Consider the following 19,429-nt stretch of genomic DNA (forward strand, 5'->3'; position numbering starts at 1 on the left):
TAGGGTTCAAGTGCCATGATATCTGTAATTAACTTTAAAAAAGTTCATCCAACAATATATAAAGAAAATGTGACAAAAGGTTAAAATTTATTCTACCTAAAATGTGGATATTATTCAAATGAGAGTATTATTTGTACTATTTTTTTCTACTTTCCTATATATCTGAAATTACTCATAAGAAATAGTTGAAAATAATAGTAGTATGTGTTAATAATCGAAAGTTTGGGAAATAAAGAAAAGCACCAAAAAAGTCTGTCATGTACCACCAATCAAAATGACACATTGTTCAACTTCTCTCCAGTCTATTGGAAATCCTTTTCTGTACACACACACACACACACACACACTCACACACACACTGAATTGTGGCCATACTATATATATAATTTTGCTCTTGCTTTCTAGTAGGATATTTTCTGATCATCTGCTTCCTTGTTTGTCTCAAAGCAGGTTCTGGATCTGGTCTTTCCTGGGCCAGTCTGTTTTCCTATATTAAAGTTTGGATATTGCAGTGGGTCCAAAGTCCAGAAGGTCTTAAATAGATTAGGAGTTTGGACTTCGTTCAAACTCCATTTGACAATAGGGAATCATTGAGCGTTGATAGGAATGTGGAATTACATGGTCGTTATGTTTTGTTTCTAGGTAGATTAAGCTGGTAGTTGAGCATGATACGTGGCAGTGGCTCCAGAACCAAGGAAACTAATTAGTAAGGGAATTTACAGATCGGTGAATACGAAACTGGACGGATGACTTGGGAATAGCAAGGAAGGAATAGGGGTAGGAGCCAGTAATTCCATTGAGCTAAGCACAGTAAGTGATTCGCATGCCAATAAGAATGTTATTGTATGGTTATTGAATGCTTTTGTAGGGTTTTCCAAAATGGCACCAAAGAAATTTTGAAAACTTTAATATTATAAATGTCTTATAATTTATTCTTTGTTTGCTTTATCACTATATATTGCTAAAGTTGCTTGGGTGACAGCTCCTATGGTTCTGACTCACCACCAGTAGAGTCTACATTTTGGGTTGATTCCTCAGTAATCCTAGAACAATTTTACAGATGTCAATACTGAGGCAATAAGAGGTTTGGCTACCTGCTCTAGGCCAAGTGCAGTGAACTCCCTTTGACAGTGAGCTCCTTAGGCGAATGGCTGGCTGTAGGTTATTCACCTTTGTCTGCTCCTTCCAAGCCCACCACATGACAAAGAGCAGATGTCTAAATGTTTGAATTGTCCAGAACTCAAGGCTCCTGACTTCAGCCCTGCACTACACCAACAGTGACTCACTCAGTCCTCTTATACTCAAAAATTTTTATTGGTGGGAAAAAATGATGTTATTTGGCGGCATCATCTAAATAATGGAATAGAGAGAAGTAATAAAACAAGGATCTGTCTGGGCTTTTTTTTTTTTTTTTTTTTTAACATCCTTCAATGTCTGGGGCTCTTTCCTGTAGCTGTAGCTCTTCCTGAAAGTTGCCCACTCTGTCTCCTGAACCAGCCCACAATAGTAAGCCATCAATGGTGAGTCGTCAGTGGCAACTGCAGTCTGAAGCAGCCTTTTGTGAGGTATAGGCTGCAAGAGTACCCAGAGTAAGTGCAGTGTCAAGTTTGATTCCACTCAGATGAGCCCTCCTGAGAGAACCTCTGGTTTTGACTCTTTGCAACCATTCTAGTCCTCCTCAAGTTCTTATCCACAAAATATTTTCTCTAGTCAGTCTTTGAGCTTTGGGTCCCAGTCCAAATCAAACATTCCCTGGCCCCAACCACTGGGGCAGTAGTGATGCTCTTTGGGTCGTGCAGCCTTTTCTACACTGTGCAGGCTGACCTGGGGACTCTATGGGACCTCTGCTAGAATGAGATGCAACTTGCCCCTCCTTCCTCCAGTCAGTGGCTCTGCCCCTCCATCTCTCCAAGTCTCTGACAACCCTGAATGTGTTGATCTACCTCTGAGTCAGGCTCTTTGGGTTTCTCTTTATGCATCTATGTTCTTCTCTCTCTTTGGCTTCTTCCTCTGTCTCTTGGACCACTCTGTTTGGGTCTGTATCTGTGTTCTTGTCACTGTCTGGCTATCTGTGTGCACTGGTGTGCCTTTTTCTGTCTCCAAGTTTTGGTCTCTATCGTTCTTTCTGTCTGCAGCTGCTAACTTTTGTGTCTCTGACTGTACCATTTTATGTCTCTGAATCTCTGAGTCTCTCTCTCTCTCTTTCTCCCCCTTTTTGTGTGTGTATGTGTGTGTGTGTGTGTGTGTGTGTGTGTGTGTGTGTTTCCATCTTTCAGAACTTCTTGCATCATTCCTCAGACTTCTTCAAGAACAGGTTTATCCTAGTATCTAACTCCCACAATATTCTCTTCTTTCTTTCAGTCCTGTTTCCTTTTCACTGAGCCTTGACTCCTACCAAACAAACAAACAAACTTGGGGCTCACCTTTAGTTCATTGTTTGACCAGATACTCACTCTTCTGCCTCTGTCATCACTCAGGTATGCTTCCTCAAGCCTGGAGCAGCTGGCCTCACCATTTAGCTCTGCTATTAGCATATGCAAATGTGGGAATTTAGAATGGCAATATGGAAAGCCATAGAAAGGCTGGTTTCTCATGGAAACCTCTTTATTGGAAAGACTGTGGTGAGTCTGTCTTTGAGCCTCCCCTATGTATCACACTATGCCTGCCTGAGGCCTCAGCAGGACTTTCAAAACCCTTATGCAAAGCCTTTGCTTGGTTCTCTCTACTTGGGCAGGGTCCACTGTTATGATCAATGGAAAGATAAGCCCACATTTGTAAATATGGGACTTAATGTGCATGTAGGAACAATACCATCTTATCTTAGATACATCACAGCCTGACTCTAATGCAAATTGCAGCACTGACAACTCTTGAAGCAAATATGACATCCATGATTTTTGATGGCATAGAGGGCCAAAAATTTTATTTTTCAAAGAATCTAGCACCAACTTTATAAACCAATGAACATGAAGGAAATCAGCAGTTAAGCAATCCCATGGAATGACTCAAGGACAGATTAACCCAATTTAACATTCTTTAGCGTGGGATTGCCTAATAGATTCATCTTATGTTCAATCACCACTGTGTTCAGAAGGATTCTGAGGCTGAGTATAGGCTTAGCAAGAAAGAAGACAGATCAATGAGCTTTATCCATGGCCTTAGAAAAGGAGAGTGCCATCATATACGTATGCTATACATTTGTCTTCCTTGGTCTACAGAGCTCAGAAAGTGTGTCAGTGTCATGCAAAATGAAGAATAATTTTAAAAATGAAGAAAAAGAGAAAATTATCTAGAGAAGAATGCTTTTGTTGGCTTCAACTCCAGGGCCTTTTAGCTGCGTTCACACAATCAGGAGCTTCTGTTCTTGCTTTGGGTTGAAATGTATGTTGTCTTTATAATTCTAATGGGACAGGAATCTATGTTACAGGTTCTATGTTACTTCCTTTTGCCAGAAAGGAGAGAAATACGTTATTAAATACATGAATCATCTGTAGACATGGGTTACTAAGAAATTTTCTCACCAATAAATACATAATCTAAATGGATGCATGGCTCATGTTTCAACACGCACTGTTCTCCGAGCGTCATTTTGCATTACTCCTTGTCATAGACCCTCTGTTACAGCAGAGCATTCTGTTTCCTGAATATGCCATGCATATGTCAGCCTCAGTGCCTTCGCTTACGCCATGGCTCCTGATGGAATGCCTTTTTCTCTCACTACCTAATGAATCCTATATTTATTCTTCAAGCTCCGATGCGTGATTTTCCTCCTCCATGAAACTTACCCTGATCATCCTGGCCCTCTGTGAGGTCCCCTTCCGTACCATTTACTGTGCATATCACTAAGGTGGCAACTGTTGGGGGATTTTCTGACACTCTTGGACTGCAAATCCTTCTCTTTTCCTCCCCATTGGAACTGCAGAGCCACTTAGTGCTTTGCTTTGCCCTCTTTGTCCTCCTCTTCAGATACCATGCACTGTGAACTCACACCATCAGGGTTATTGAAATGAATTAAATTTCTTTAATTCTGAATTAATTAATTGAAATGAATTAATTTTCTTTAATTCTAAAAAGAGTCCTTCACCTCCATGCATCTTAAGCTCTAAACAGTAGATCAATCACACGAGGCTGTTGACAAATACAGATTATAACTCAGCAGGTGTAGTAGGGGACCTGAGAATGCAAATTGTTAACAATATCCCAGGACACTGAGCAGCTAGACTTCGCATTATTTTTAAACACCAAGTACAAGCCATTACTGTTCTTAAAGTCAATTTAGTGAGTGACAATCAATATTTGTAAAAAAAAATAGAAGAGAAAAGAAATTAGTAAGCAACATATAGAGTAGTGTTGTTTCCTGTAAGGTGTTTCCCTGGAAATAAGACCTAGCCAGACCATCAGCTCTCATGCGTCTTTTGGAGCAAAAATTGACATAAGACCCAGTATTATATTGTATTGTATTATATTATATTATATTATATTATATTATATTATATTATATTATATTATATTATATTATATTATAGACCCGGTCTTACATTATATTAAAATAAGACCGGATCTTATATTAATTTTTGCTCCAAAAGACGCATTAGAGCTGATGGTCCGGTTAGGTCTTACTTCCGGGGAAACACAGTAACACTTTTTGGCTTTTTGTGTGTGTTTGTAATATAGGTGTCTGTGTGTGTGTGTGTGTGTGTGTGTGTGTGTGTATGTGTGTATTTATATACATAGAGAGAAAGAGAGACAGGGAAAGAAAAAATGTATTTTATATCATGAGACAATTCAAAAAGTTTAAAGGCCTCTCCTTTAAAGTACAGTGCAAAATGAGATATAAAACTGATATCAGCAAATTAAGACAGTAAAACTCAATGGAATAAGAATCTATGAAGGTTCCAATATGCTGGGGCAATTTCCCAGAAGGTTCTAGCATGAAGGGGCACTGGAAAGAAAGGAGAAGAGGCTGAATTTGGGGACCAGCTTTCTGGATATAACTTTGCCTTCACTGTGGTGGAGCTTATTTCCTGTACTTTCCTGAGAGGCAGCTATGAAAATTCTTTAGTGGGTGGGTGTTTCCTAATTTGTTACTGTATCATGGAAGGGATAATACCACTGTTTCCTTCAAGGTCAACTGCTGGGTTTGATAGTCTCAAAAATCCAGTGCAAATATTCTTTTGAAGCTTGAAGAGTCTCTGCTCTGTCGCCTCTGTTGGCCTTGAGACATAATAATGGCAATGTGTGGGCCCAGGGGGGAAAGGAGAATATAACATTGCTTTGACCGTATTGTGATAAATAGTAGTTTCTTGTTCTTTTTTATTTCTACAGGGAAAATGAGACCAAAAGATTTTTTTTTTTTAAGTTTTAGGAAAATGAACCTTATTCCAAACTATTCTCAGTACCTAGTACAATGTCTGGCATATTCATAAGATGTATAATTAGCAAATCTTATATCTTGTTCTCTTCTGCAAAAGTTAAAGAATCATATAAAACGTTTATAAAAGAAGACTGTGTTCCAACATATGAAAATAAGCGGTTTTCCTTCCTAGCTATTATTATTAGTCACCTTGACAGATGAGAAAACTGAGGTTGCTACTTGAATGGGGTCACATTGCTAACAAGCAGAAGTCCGAGGAGTGGATAGATGAGGAAATGACTGGAGACAAAGGCGTGGCCTCTCCTCCCCAAAATTCTCACGGACATAGCTGCTTATTAGCATTGCTTTTCACTTGGCATTACCCAGCAGTAAAAAGGTTTCTTTTTGTACTTAATTCTAAAACCATCGCCCTTCTACTGCAGCTGGGGAGACTGGATAGAGCAGCAGAGAAAAATGAGTTACTTGGGAGATTTCATCAACAGTCGGTTTAGTGTGAGTCAGTAGCATGATGGAACTGTCTGTAAACTAATGCAGTCTTGGGATGCTGTAATGTGCACCCAGCAGCTAGAACAAGGGAGACCTGTGAGGCTTTAGTCTGCACGTCAGACCTTAGTGTTAAAATAGATAAAAATTTGGAAAGTATTCAAAGGAAATAAGGCTTCTGGGTGATAAGGGGACTGAAAGCCTGTCACAAAAGGAGAAGTTGAAGATAATGGAAAGAGAAGAGAGTACATTCTAAATGCTTTCAACTATTTAAGTATCATTTTATGTTTTTTTAAGTTTAACTCTAGGAAGTAGCCTTCGACCACCAGTTGAAAGCAGGAAATAGCAATTCAGTGCAGGCAAGAGTTTTCTGGCATCAATCATGGAAGTACGGAATGAGTTGACCTATAAAGTAGTGAGTCCCCGTCATTACCAGTATGTAGGCAACGTTTGGATGAGAGTCATGTCGGGGTTTAGATTTTATTCACATGCTGTAGAAAAATTAAAAGAATTATAAACCAAGCTGACGGTTGCGATGGGGGATTATGTGTGGCTTTTATTTATTATGTTAAACATTTTAAATTGTTTAATTTAAAAAATAAAAAGCATATATGATTTGTATAATCATCAGAGGTGAGTTTACTGTGAAGACAATGAAGTTTCATCATCAAGGCCCCTCCCTGGCACAGACACTGGCGATGTAGTTAATAAATCTTGTCACCTCGAAAGGTATTTAATATTAGTCCCTGTACACGAACATTTAAAATACCCTGGAATCTTACAGCTCATATTTGAGAGAAACTTGATGGAAGCCCCCAAATTTGCCAACAATCTTAAAAACTCCATTACCAATAAAGCTGAAAATAACTTTTCTACACTGTCAATAATTTTTTAAAAATATTCCATGTAAAAGACTGAATTACTGTCCTATTCTTTCTCTAGAAAATTATATAAAATTATTATTATATGAAGGGATAATCAAAGACAATATAGCCAAAAATACAGAGGGAAAAATATAGGGTGTGTTAAACAGTAAATGAACATAAGTTATTTTTCTCAGATTTGTGATGTGTGTGGTTTTCGTCAGCTGTTTTAATTTGTAATTTTTTGTGATTTCTCATTCTAAATTATTATGATTTTCTTATTTTTTGTAATTTTGTATTAAATTTCTTAATGAGACTTCCAAATTTTACAAGCCCCTTAAAATCTGACTCTTCTCCCTAAAAATCATAATAACAAAATAAAAAATTTTTAAACACAGTTCTAATTACAGGAAATTTAGATCCTTGAGATTAGGACTGTATGCAATGAGCTGTTAGAAGAGCCTGGTAAAGCCTCTAAAACAGCAGCCAAGGACCTGTAGGGATCCAATGCCACGCCCAACACAGCTTCCGTCTCCTGGCTTCACGTCAACAGGCCTTATCACTGCCCTTTCACACTCACCTGAATTACTCACACCACTGTGCAGTGCTCTGATCCTACGCACACCTGGCATTCTCTTGTTTCTAAGCCTTCGCTCTGGTTATTCCCTTCGATGGAACAGCTCCCTGAACAATTCTTTCTCCAAATCCCACCAGACTTCAAATAGAAAAAAAGTCGCTGTTGCGCACACGCAGGGTAACCCTGTTTTTTTTTTTTTCTCTCTCTCTCCTCCTCCCTCCCTCCCCCTCTCTCCTTTACCCAAGTGCTGAGGCAATTCCAACATTCAATAAACTGTAGTTGAATAAATGAAAAAATAAAGCAAATTATTAACAGGGTTATCTCTGGAAGTTGGATTAAGGATGCAATTAACACTTTTTTTCCCCAAATTTTAGTTACCCAACAAATACATTAATCTATTTTGTTACTGGTTTCATTAGAAGAGCTACATTAGGAAAAATTGATCGAACTGAAATCTTCTTTAGCAACACCCTCAACCCTGGTTCCTTCCATTAAGGAAACCATACTTATGAGTTTGATGTATATTTTTTTCAGACTTTTATTTTACATGTTTGCATATCTTTATATGTACACATATATGTGTTGTGTAGTTTTGGGGGAAAAGGGGTGATTTTTAAAAACTAAGTGGTATCATACTGCAGTTAGTTCCTCTAACTTAACAGTATGTTTTGGGATCTATCACCTTTTGCTATGTGTATCCAACACCCTCAGTGTTTCTCAGTAGGGGTGCAGTTGGCATTCTGAGCAGGACAATTCTTGGTTGTTCAGAACTGCATCATTCTTCGTAGGATGTTAAGCATTCCTGGCACCCCCTCACCACATGCTGGTAGTGCCCAATTCCCTGGCCTCATTATTTGACAACCCAAAATGCTTTCACAACTTTTCAAACACTTTTGGTTAACTTTTCACAGAATATCATCTTATGAGCACTCAACTTTATTTATTGTCTCATTGTCACTGGATATTTAAAATGGCTCCAAATTGTTACTCTCCCAAACATGTCTGCCACAAACACCTTTGTTCATCTTTCCTTCTACTTGTGTGTGAGTGTTCCACTAGGTAGATGCAAGAAGTGGAATCCCTGGTTACCTGTGCATGTTCAGTTACACTACCTATGCTAAATTCAACATATACCCCTGCCAACAGTAGATGATAATGTCCATTGTCCCTAGATTCTCCAATACTTAATAGTGTCTAACTCTTTTAGCCAATCGGGTGGATAACGAAAATAGCACATTGTTGTTTTAATTTGCATTTCTCTGATTGGTAGTAAGACTGTTTATTTGAAATACATAATTCCTCTTCTGTGAAAGACTTTTACTTTCTCTTCTGTATGTGTATACATTTTAATTTTTACTACATATACTTTATAATCGGAAAAAAATTATACACACTTTAAAAAATAATGTATGTGTCCTTCAGGGCCTACTTAGATCTTGGCTCATTCAGGGAACTGTCTTGATTTTTCTTCCTGGAAGGAAGTACGGTACTTCACTCTTTGGTATATAGTTTGCAAAGTATTTGTCTCATGCTCCTGACTAGATTAATGACTTTCTGAAGCCCAGCGTGAGGCTTTTCCATTTTTGTCCCTTTTGACCTTCCTCTTACAGTGCCTTGCACAATGCTTTGCACAGATTTGAAGCTTAATAATAAAGATTTATAAAGCTGAATGATAGAAGGTAGAGATGGTTGATTATGGGGACACTGACAACTTCACTCTACTGTATTTTCAACCTTTAGTTCTTCATGGACACAAGTAGATACATTCCTACAAAGAATATGTAATGTTGTTTGGATCTCTAGTGACTTCCCTGAAAGACATACTCATCATAAGTTTCTGGGAAAGAAATGCTTAAATCAATGAAAAGAGGAAGTTTAGGCATTTGTGTAAGAGCTATTTGGGTAATGAGGCGTCTCCCTGCCCCATAGACATCATGAAGTGTCGGTGGCTGTGTGGCAGTCTCTGTCCTAGGTTTACCCAAGCCCAGGACTCCACAAAATCCAACAGACATCAAGATCGACTCAACCAAGCTGACATCCAGAAATTAACATTCACTGAGATGTTCCAAATTGGAGCACAATGTGATTCTTCTTGCTTTATGCTCAAGTATTTTTATGTGTTTATGGTATATAGCTATTATTTAGAAGATTACCATAAAAATTTCTTAGTAAAAACTGCCTTCAAGCTGTAATTATCAGAAGAATTTTGTAAATGCTTTAAACACAGACTTCAGAGCTCATTGGAAAGAGTCCAGAGGAATGTCCAAATCCTTTACATATTAGAATTTTGTTCATCAAATTTTGTTGCTTCAAATACGTGATCAATTGGCTCAAATTAATCTTATTCTGACATGTTCAATCAAAAATTAATTATTGGCAAAAGGTAGTTAAGAACTTGTGACCCTGTGGAGATTTCACCTATCAAAAGAATTAGAATTTGGGCTGTAGCCAAGCCTGAAGTTTTTTTAAAGCTTCACTTTTAATTCCTCCAATTGTCTTTTTTTTTAAGCTGAGGTATAACTGACACAAACATTATATTAGTTTCAGGTTCCAATAGTCCTTTTGAAGCATTTTGTACTGAGATTTGAACTTGTCTGTGAATCAGTTCAATGAATGAAGCTGCTTTGTGGGTAAATAACTCAATGGATTTTCTTATAAAATGTTTTTCATTGCCATCACTTTCAGCTAGCAGATACATTTCTAGTACAGGATGGAGGCATCTCTGCCCCAAAGAGGAAATATGCTAAAGAAACACACATTAGGAAATGCAGATTTAGAAAACTGATAGCTTGGAAACCTATGTAGAAACTTCCTTCCACAGATGGTCTTCCGTTTACTTTTTATTTATGATCAGGCTAAAATTTCCGACCATGGTGATGTCACAGTGGATGCCAGCGTGGCTCCTGACAATAGCACCTTTGCTCCCAGAGCCGGGCTCTTCTGTAAAGTTCTTGTACACTCTCCACACCTCATTAACAGTCCTTCGTTCACTGAGGTCATTGACATTGTTTGTGTAATTGTCTGTGTCCCCTTCCTCTCCACTGCTCTGGACTGTGAGTCCCTTGCAGTAGCAACTACCCCTGGTACCTAGCTTTCTGTTATCTGAAATAAATTGAAAGTAATAAAAAATTATATTTGAGCAACAAGAAAATCATGCATCAGAACACATCACAAGTTATGGCTTTGGGGATCTCAATGGTTTCATGCGAACAACTGATGTGTACTAAGATCTGCTGTTTGCAACCCATGTTTTAACCATTTATATGTGTGTCAATGTGATCAGTACTCACAATTGACCCAGGAGGTGTGACTATTATTAATCCTCTTTTAGAGGTGAGAAAACTGAGGCTCAGATTGGTTATGTAACTTGTACAGCTAGCATGCAGTTTCACCTGGATAGAGACTAAGGACAGACTCTGTTGGTCACAGTCCTTTCTAATCACTGCATTGGACTGCCTCCACCAAGTCATTAGAAAGAATATGAAAAATCTGTCATTAGGGGATAAGAACAAGGTGAAGAACAGTGTGCCTAGAACGCTCTTATTTCCATAGAATTAGGAAGGGGGCATATCCGAATGCCTCTAGATGCATACGATATCTCTTATGAGGAAACACAGGAAAATGGTTAACACTGGAGAAAGAAACAGGGGGACTGACGATTAAAGGTGGGGGAAAAAAGCTTTATTTTCATTATGTCTTCTTTTAAATGGTATTTGGATTTTTTTTCTCCTACCATGGATATATGTTATCTTTTCTAAAACAAACTTTTTTAAACCCATACGTCAATTTGAATCTCCTTGGGACTTCCCCAGATCTTCAGATAGTTGTCAGTTTGAAAGACTGTTTGATGCAGCTTGCGTCTCCATATAAAACATCTGAATTCCTTGTACTCAACTTCATTTCACTCATGACAATGGACTCTAGTATAATAGCTCAGTGGTTTTCTACACTGCAAAAGGTGGTACCACACTGGCAAAAGAAACTGAGAGAGAAGAAAGGAAAAGAATAATTGGCGAGAGCCTATTCTTATGGTTATTTTTGACTTGGACTTTGAAATTCTTTTCTGTTTACAAAGAAATTTTGTATGTTTGTCTGCTAGGGCTACCATGACAAAGTACTACAAAATGGGTGGCTTAAATAGAAGAAATTTATTGTCTCACGGTTCTGGAGGCCAGAAGCCCAAAATCAAGGTGTCAATAGAGTTGGTTCCTTGATTATGTCTGGTGTCAATAGGGTTGGTTCCCTCCGAGGGTTGTGAGGGAAGGATCTGTTTCCGCCTTCCCTCCTTGACTTGTAGATGGTCATCACCACAGTCACATGCCATTCTCCCTGTTTGCAAGTCTGTCTCCAAAATGTCCCCTTTTTACAAAAAGACACAGTTGTATTGGATTAGGGCCCACCCTAATGACTTCATTATAACATGCTAAAGACCCTGCCTCCAAATAACGTCACATTCTGAGGTACTGAGGGTTAGGACTTCAACGTATGAATTTTCAGCCTCGCGCTGCTATTTCTTGGTCCAGATGTTTTGGCTGAAAGCGTGGTCTCTGTGCTACTTATGTGGGGAATGTTGCTGAGGTAATCTCTGAGAGGAAATGCCAGTGAGGGAAGAGTCCCTCTGTGGTTTGCTCTGAGTAAAAGCACTGTTCTCTCCTTCCTAGGTGGTATCACGGCAACCTCACTCGTCACGCAGCGGAGGCTCTTCTCCTTTCAAATGGATGTGATGGTAGCTACCTTCTGAGGGACAGCAATGAAAGGACTGGGCTGTACTCTCTCTCCGTGAGGTAGGATGCTTAAAGACCCTGTGCATTCAAGATAGTTCCATCTCTTACTTACATGGCCATTGACTTTATCATCACACTCAAATTGCCATATAACAAAATTTTCTTGATTCTTGTTAGACTAGCAGAGCCAAGGATTCCAAGCTCTGAGGGGTGAGACTGTAAAAAACATTCTCGCTCCTTCCATTGGCAGTGTGGGAAATGTTAGAATTGAAGGAGTCTTTATGAATTGTTTAATCCAAACTTCTTGCTTGACGGATGAAGGAACTGAAATCTGAAGTCGTTAAGTGTCTGGCACCCAATTCATCAGCGACAGAAATAGCATCAGAATCCAGATCCTGAACGCTCGCCCAGTGCCCTTTGAATAGTCCCTGCTTCCTCTGGAAAATCAGAGTGATTTGTGGCTGTGCAACTTTCATAATCACAAACTAAAGCAGGCAATACTGAAACTATCAATTTTTTTGTCTAAATGGACTGACCTCCTCTCTCAAGTTTCCATCTCCCCTGAATTAATGTAGTCCTTACCAGGTATACCCAGCCAAAAAGAGTAATTGTCCAGTCCTTCCAGAGTCTCTCTCTTCACCCCTTCCTTCTGGCTGAACTACCAGAGAAGTTGACATACCCATGAGATAATCAGAGGGAGCCATTGGTCTGTCAGCGTCTGTCACCTTGGCTTCTGCTGGCATGTAGCAAGTCTTTGTGGGCTCAGGGGCATTTAGTTGCCCCTGGCTCCATCTGGGGATGAGAAGACTCCATGAAATTGCCCTAGGCCACTCATCCCTTTTTAACCTCAAATTGTTACTATTTTATTACTGTTCTGATGGTGCCTCCATATGTCCTTGAAAGAAAGTCACAGGTTCCCTTCATGCTGCAGTCCCTCGTGCTGAAGGTTTTCTCTTTTCTTTCCCACTCCACATGGTCCAGGTCTCCTTGCCACTAACTCAGCAACTCCCTTATCTCTGAAACTTCGTTTCTATCCTTTCTATCCAGCTCAGCAACCTTTTTTTTTTTTGATTTTAATTAATGACAGGCTTCTCTGAGCTGAGCTCAAAAGCCAGAATTAACATATTTTCTTATCTTCTCTTTGGACTTGAGGCATTCCATATTTTCTGTGCTACATAACAAATTACACAAAAGCTTAATGGCTTCAAACAACAAAAATTGATTATCTCACAGTTTTTGTATATCAAAACTATAAGCATAAAAAAAAAAAAAGTATAGGCATGATGTGGCTGGATTCTGTGCTCAGGCTTCTACCAGAGAAAAATGCAGATGTTGGCCAAGGCGGTGGCTTATCTGGGACTCAGTGTCCTTTCTCTTCATTCCCTCCTGTCCTCTTCATTCCTTTCCATTCATGTCCTTGCTACTGTCGCACTGAGCTCCCCATTTCCCGTGTAGCTATGAGGCCGAGCCCACTCTCAGCTCCTAGAGGCCATCCGCAGTTCCTTGCCACGTGGCCCCCATAGGCAGTTCACATGGATGTTTGCTTTTTCCTAGGTCAGCTAGACCATGTCTCTCTGAACTCCTCTTCTGTGACCAGCCACAGGAAACTCTCTGCTTTTACCAAAACTCTCCTGTGATTAGGTCAGGCCCACTCAGACAATCTCCCTATTTTAAAGTGAAATGATTTGGGGCCTAATTATCTGCAAAATCCCTTCCAGCAGCATTTACATTAGCATTTTTTTGAATAACTAGGGAAAGGTGTATGTATTCCAGGGGCTGAGTGTTAGAATGCTGCCTGCCAAACCTTTCATTCCTAGGATCATTGGAAGTCTAGAGGAAGTCTACTTGAAGGGGAATGAGAGAAATAAGTGGGAAGGTGGTGGGGTAAATAAAAGGGTCATAGGAAAAAAAAGCAAACATAAATTAACGTTTTTATGTTACTCTGCTATATTTTCTTTACAAATTTTCTAAACAACATTTTTGAAAAAATTTTTAATCAAAAATTGAATTTTGTTTAGGAGGAATTGTGTTTTTTCTGATCGACAGCAAATGTTAGAAGTTCAACTGGTTAGGTTGTATATCCTTATTGCAAGGCTCTCCCAAAAATCTCAAACAAACCTGTGGAATTATGGGATCAAAGAATGTTAACTTTTCACCTATATATGTCTTATCTGAAGAATTGGATCATAAGTCCCTTACAAATGGCATATATTATACATTTATATAAAATTTTAAATATAAATTATTAATTTCCATCACAAGCATTTGGAAATGCTAAAAAAAAGAAAAACCTACCAGCAGAGGTGACAGAAACCACAGACCAGCTCAGTAGAATGAGCTGTTTTTACTCGTTCATTCAATCAGTCAGTAATAATAAATAATTAAGAGCATTCATTCTGTGCCAATCACTTGACAAGTATTGTAGAAGATTCAAAGACCTGTGCTCAGGAAGTATAGCCTCACATGGGCAATAAGACCATTTAAAAATACCTCTCTACAAAGTGGAGTGCAGTGAACGACATGAAAGAAAGTGCTTGAGTTGTTGAGAAGAAAAAAAGCAAGTAACTCAAGCTGGATGAATCTTGCAATACTTGACAGAGTAGGTGGTATTTGAACAGACACCGATCAGAAACAAAGGGGAAGAAGTTGCAGGTGAAGAGAACTGTGTAAACTAAGGGACAAAATCCTAGGACAATTATAGATCCAGCTAGACTAGAGCAGCAGTTGGCAAGCTGTGGTACCCAGACCGGTAGCATCACCTGAGAACATGGTAGGACTCTAAATTCTCAGGCCCCAGCCTAGAACTACTAAATCAGAAATTCAGTGGGGAGGGCCCAGAAATCTGGGTTTTAACAAGGCCTCCAGGTGATTCTGATTTCTGATACATGCAAAAATTGGAGCATGCCCTGCACAGAGAGAAGAGCAATACTGGGAGTCAAAGTATACATACCATATATAATTTATAATTTATTTAATGCTCTTCCTCATTCCAAAAGTCAGGTGGAAAATGACAATGTAGGAAACTTGGTATTTAAGTCAGTAGGCAGTGGAACCAGCATGGGAGGAAAAGGGCTGGGCTCACATAACTAATTAGGTGACAGAAGCAGAATTCAGATTGACTCCCAAACAAGGAAGGGAGGAGGGAAAGGACAGAAGAGAATTTGGAGAAGGTGTGACAGGTCATTTCTATCATTGCTCTTCCCTGCCCTTCTTAAACTCATGGCCGCTCAAGGGGGTTAATGTACAAGGACTCTTTCAGTAAATCAGAGAATACACAGGGAGATTTGTCTCTTGTCTTCAGTAGAGTGAAAAAACGGGAACAGTACACTGCCAAGGGAAACTGTGCTTTAAAACTGCCAATGGCTTCTACTTTAGCTTTAGTTGTACAGCGCATTGATCAGGCATCTACAGTCTATGAAGTGATCCCCTTGATGAGTCCAGTGCCCATCTGGCACCTTATATCACCTTTACAACATTGTTGATTATATTCCCCATACTGTATTTCATATCCCCATGACGACATCTTGTCTGCTAAGTTACACTTTCTAATCTCTTCACCTTCTCTCCCATTCCCTCCTCCCTCCCATTTAGCAAACAAGTTTTTTTCTGTATTGTATGTCAACTATAATTAAATATATATACATATGTATATGTGTGTGTATATATATATAGACCCACACATATATATGTATATATATATACGTGTGTGTGTATGTATATAGTCACGAGATGTGGAGTATAGCATAAGGAAGATACTAGTCAATGATATTGTAACAGCTATATACGATGTCAGAGGGGTAGTAGCTTGGGGGAGGGTGTTATCACTTTGTGAGGGGTGTACATGTCTAACTAGTATGTTGCTTTGTACACCTGAAACTAATAAAAAAATTTGTTTTTAAATGCCGGTGATTTCAATGATTGTATCATAATTCTCTGTTGTTAGGAGGGTTTAATAGTGATACTCATACCTACGGTTATTATTTCCCTTCAAAAATGATATTCATTTGTTAAACAACGTTAAACATTTCTTTTTCTCTTTCAGAGCCAAAGACTCTGTCAAACACTTTCATGTTGAATATACCGGATATTCATTTAAATTTGGCTTTAATGAATTCTCATCTTTGAAGGATTTTGTTAAGCATTTTGCAAATGAGCCTTTGATTGGAAGCGAGACAGGTAAGTTATGAACTTGACCTATGAAACGTTGTTTCAGAGTGGAGGAGGGACAAGGTGGATTTCAATGAAAGATTTGCCACTTCTATTGAATGGTGTGCATATGACAAGCAATTGGATGTTTTGAAACATTACTTCCAATTACTGTGCCATTTACTACATTAATAATTATATATATTTATATGTATTTCATTATTTCAGTAATATCTTTAGAAGAAAATGTACTTTGCACAAAATAGATAATTTTTTTCAGAATATTGTTTAAAGGATTGATTAAAAGCTCACAATTTCTTTAAAATAATCTATTCACTTTTTAATAATATATACAATGAACAAAGAAATAGCAAAAGTAGGAATAACTTTTTGATTCCTCATAATTTTAGGTATGGGTAGTTTGCATATTGGAGAGACACATAAAAGATAATTTTGAGCATTTTTAAGAATAAAATTCATACTTAAATGTCTACAAAGATCACTGAATATTTAAAATACTGACTAGCAATTGCTCTCGTGAGCAATGCCTTCATTTCATCATAAAATTCTGTTTTTCTTGTCTTGGTTTCTTGTAAGTTTTTAAACTGGACTTATTTGTGACCAGAAAAATTTGAATTTTCCTGTTTGAGTGGTTACAGTCAAACCGGAAAATTCAAGTTAAAAAAAAAGAACGTGTGGCACAAGAGGAACTCAAAACTTAATAACTCAGCTGGTTACTATGAATTTTTACATACTCATTTTCTCGGTAAACATGACCATGGGGCTTTTTGTTAATTTCAGTGTGGTAGGAAGAGATGCCACCGTTGGCTTTTCCTTTTTAGCGAGTTATGTGGCCTGGATAGACCCTGATATGAACCATACAGTATTGAGTATAGATAAAAAGTACAGTGAAAACCACAAAATATTTGTCTTACTTTATACTGACCACACAAGTTCTCTAATAGAATATTCCAAACTAGAATTTTTTTTTTTCTGGAAATTCTGGAAATTCTCCCAGTCAGTCCTGAAAATTACTTCATCATTTAACCAGCAGTAGTTCTCATAAACTAATGGCAGGTAGGGATGTATTTATTTTTATCGTTACTTTGGATGTATTTATTTTGGATGTATTTATTATTACTTTGGATGTGTTTATTTGGACGTATTTATTGTTATGTTGGATGTATTCATTTTTATTGTTACATTTCAGTTTCTCAAATCCCTTCACTTCAGAGTTATTTCTCACCTGTGTCCAACCTTATACTCATTTTTGTTCAATTCTTGGTCACTGGCAATGGAGAAGAGACTTTTGAAGCCAAGTACTTCGTTTTGTCTGCCTCTATTTTTGTCCTTTTTCATGTCCCCCTGGTCCTGGTACTGTGGATGGCACTTTGGGTGAATGAATGAATGCATGACTACGAATAGAAACTCCTCAAAGCCATTATAATTGTTATCTTCCAGCCTGTTCTTTCTCCAAGCAAAATCAGCTCCCTCTTTTGCACTCTCCATCTAGACCCTATTTTCACTCTGGGTTCTTTCCTGAACTTTCTTGAAATTATGGAAAAAGTACACATTCTGCATACCAACAGGTTTCAAAACATTTTAAGATCAAAGTGAATGCAGTGCTTTTTGCTTGAACCTTTCAGGCACTGATCTAATAACCAGGCAAGAGGATCACCTAAGACTGCTCCAAAGTAAAGGCTCCTTGACATTAAATTTGAGACATGTTAAGATTCCCTGTAAATACATTAATCTAACTAAAGAAGATTTCAGATTAATGCATTAGAGATTATAAGGACTTTTAATCCTGTCTCCTATAGTCGTTTTCTCCAAAACTATAGCTTGCTATATCATTATCATTACTATAATTATTTTATTTATTGCAATAAAACTCAGGAAACTAAGATTTTTATCTTCTCCCTTGCATCTCCTCTGTTCTATTCATTATTCAGTAGGGAATTTACAGCTGTTTGAACCCCTGCTACAGGACTATGGTGCTGGTGGATATGCACTTGACTTACTGGTTTCCAACCCTTGAGTTAGATTCTACTAACTCTATGAAATATCCCTCTTATCTGTTCCATCCAGACGAAGGCAAAGCTACTGAGCCTGTGAACAAGGGGGAAAACCCATGACAGAGGAGTGTTCCTAATTTGCCCCTCTGGGAGTGATAGGCCTCAGGAAATAAGATAACGGGCTGAAGTCATGATGACTCTGAAGTCCTGAAGGTCCTCAGAAGCCAAAGTCAGCACTCTGATCCATGAAAAACAGTGAATGGAAATTGGGATGCTACCTTCTAAAAATAGGTCTCTTGTTCATTTAAGAATGGGGTCCTGGTGTTGGCTCCCCGTGACCAGGCTGATGATTCCTTGTGCACCATCAGGTGAAGGGCAAATTCTTCTTAAAGTTGTTGTTAGGTTAAAGATCACCAGGGGAAGCCCTTGCCAGCAGAAGGATGAAGGCCTGCCAGGCTTCTCACCTCCAGTTTCCCAGAATGAGAAGAACTAGAACTGGATATTTCAGGTCACCCCTGGCAGCCCAGGCCCCACTCAGGCCAGCCTTAGCCTGCAGGACCTGGAGGGTGACTTTACTTAAGAGAAACTTTCTCACACTCATCCACTGGCAGGAAAGGCATTACCTCTGAGGGCAATGGAGAAGCTCTCCAAATAACTAACAACCTTACACTTTTGCTTTATAATTGTATATAATATCTTTAGCAGAGTGAATCCCAGATCACTTGGTTCTGGGTCATAAGAAAATATTTTCTCAGGATAGGTAAAACTGTTAGCCTAAAAGGATAAATACTATTTTAGAAATCTTTTTTTCCTATTCTATTCCTATTGTCTATTCTTTAAACTTTCAGGATTTCTGTTTCCTAACCTGAAGAACGAACGTTTCCTAAAGCAAATCTAACCCTTTGACAACCTTAACATTCTATTACTATAATTTCCCCAATACTCTTACTATCATCTGCATTTAATCTCTCTGATCTCCATTAAAGTTTCTGTTCACTCTAAATTCTTCTTATTTATACCTATAAACATTCTTAAGATGTTTGTAATTCTTAGCACCCAATTATTTCCCATTATAGTACATTATAGAGATATACAATGCACCCTCTTGTTTTATTTTCCTCAGTGGTCCTTTTATCTTCCAATATATTGTATAATTCACTTAAAAAAAAATCTTTGCACTAGTACCTAAACTTTTTGAGAGGAGGAATTTTTGTCAGTTTTGTTCCATTACATCCCAGCACCTAAAA

At 38.3% G+C, this 19,429-nt stretch overlaps 1 protein-coding gene across 1 annotated transcript in view; it reads left to right on the plus strand.

The window, feature by feature from the left end:
* Window positions 1–19,429, plus strand: part of DAPP1 (dual adaptor of phosphotyrosine and 3-phosphoinositides 1) — a 50,944-nt gene that overhangs the window by 6,612 nt on the left and 24,903 nt on the right. Inside the window, exons 2-3 of the mRNA XM_033106662.1 lie at window positions 11,959–12,081; window positions 16,064–16,197. Of these exons, the coding sequence (XP_032962553.1) occupies window positions 11,959–12,081; window positions 16,064–16,197 (257 nt within the window). The remainder of the gene's footprint in view (window positions 1–11,958; window positions 12,082–16,063; window positions 16,198–19,429) is intronic.

This window comes from Rhinolophus ferrumequinum, chromosome 5, assembly GCF_004115265.2.
Source record: "Rhinolophus ferrumequinum isolate MPI-CBG mRhiFer1 chromosome 5, mRhiFer1_v1.p, whole genome shotgun sequence".
In the NCBI taxonomy this organism is placed as follows: Eukaryota; Metazoa; Chordata; class Mammalia; order Chiroptera; family Rhinolophidae; genus Rhinolophus; species Rhinolophus ferrumequinum.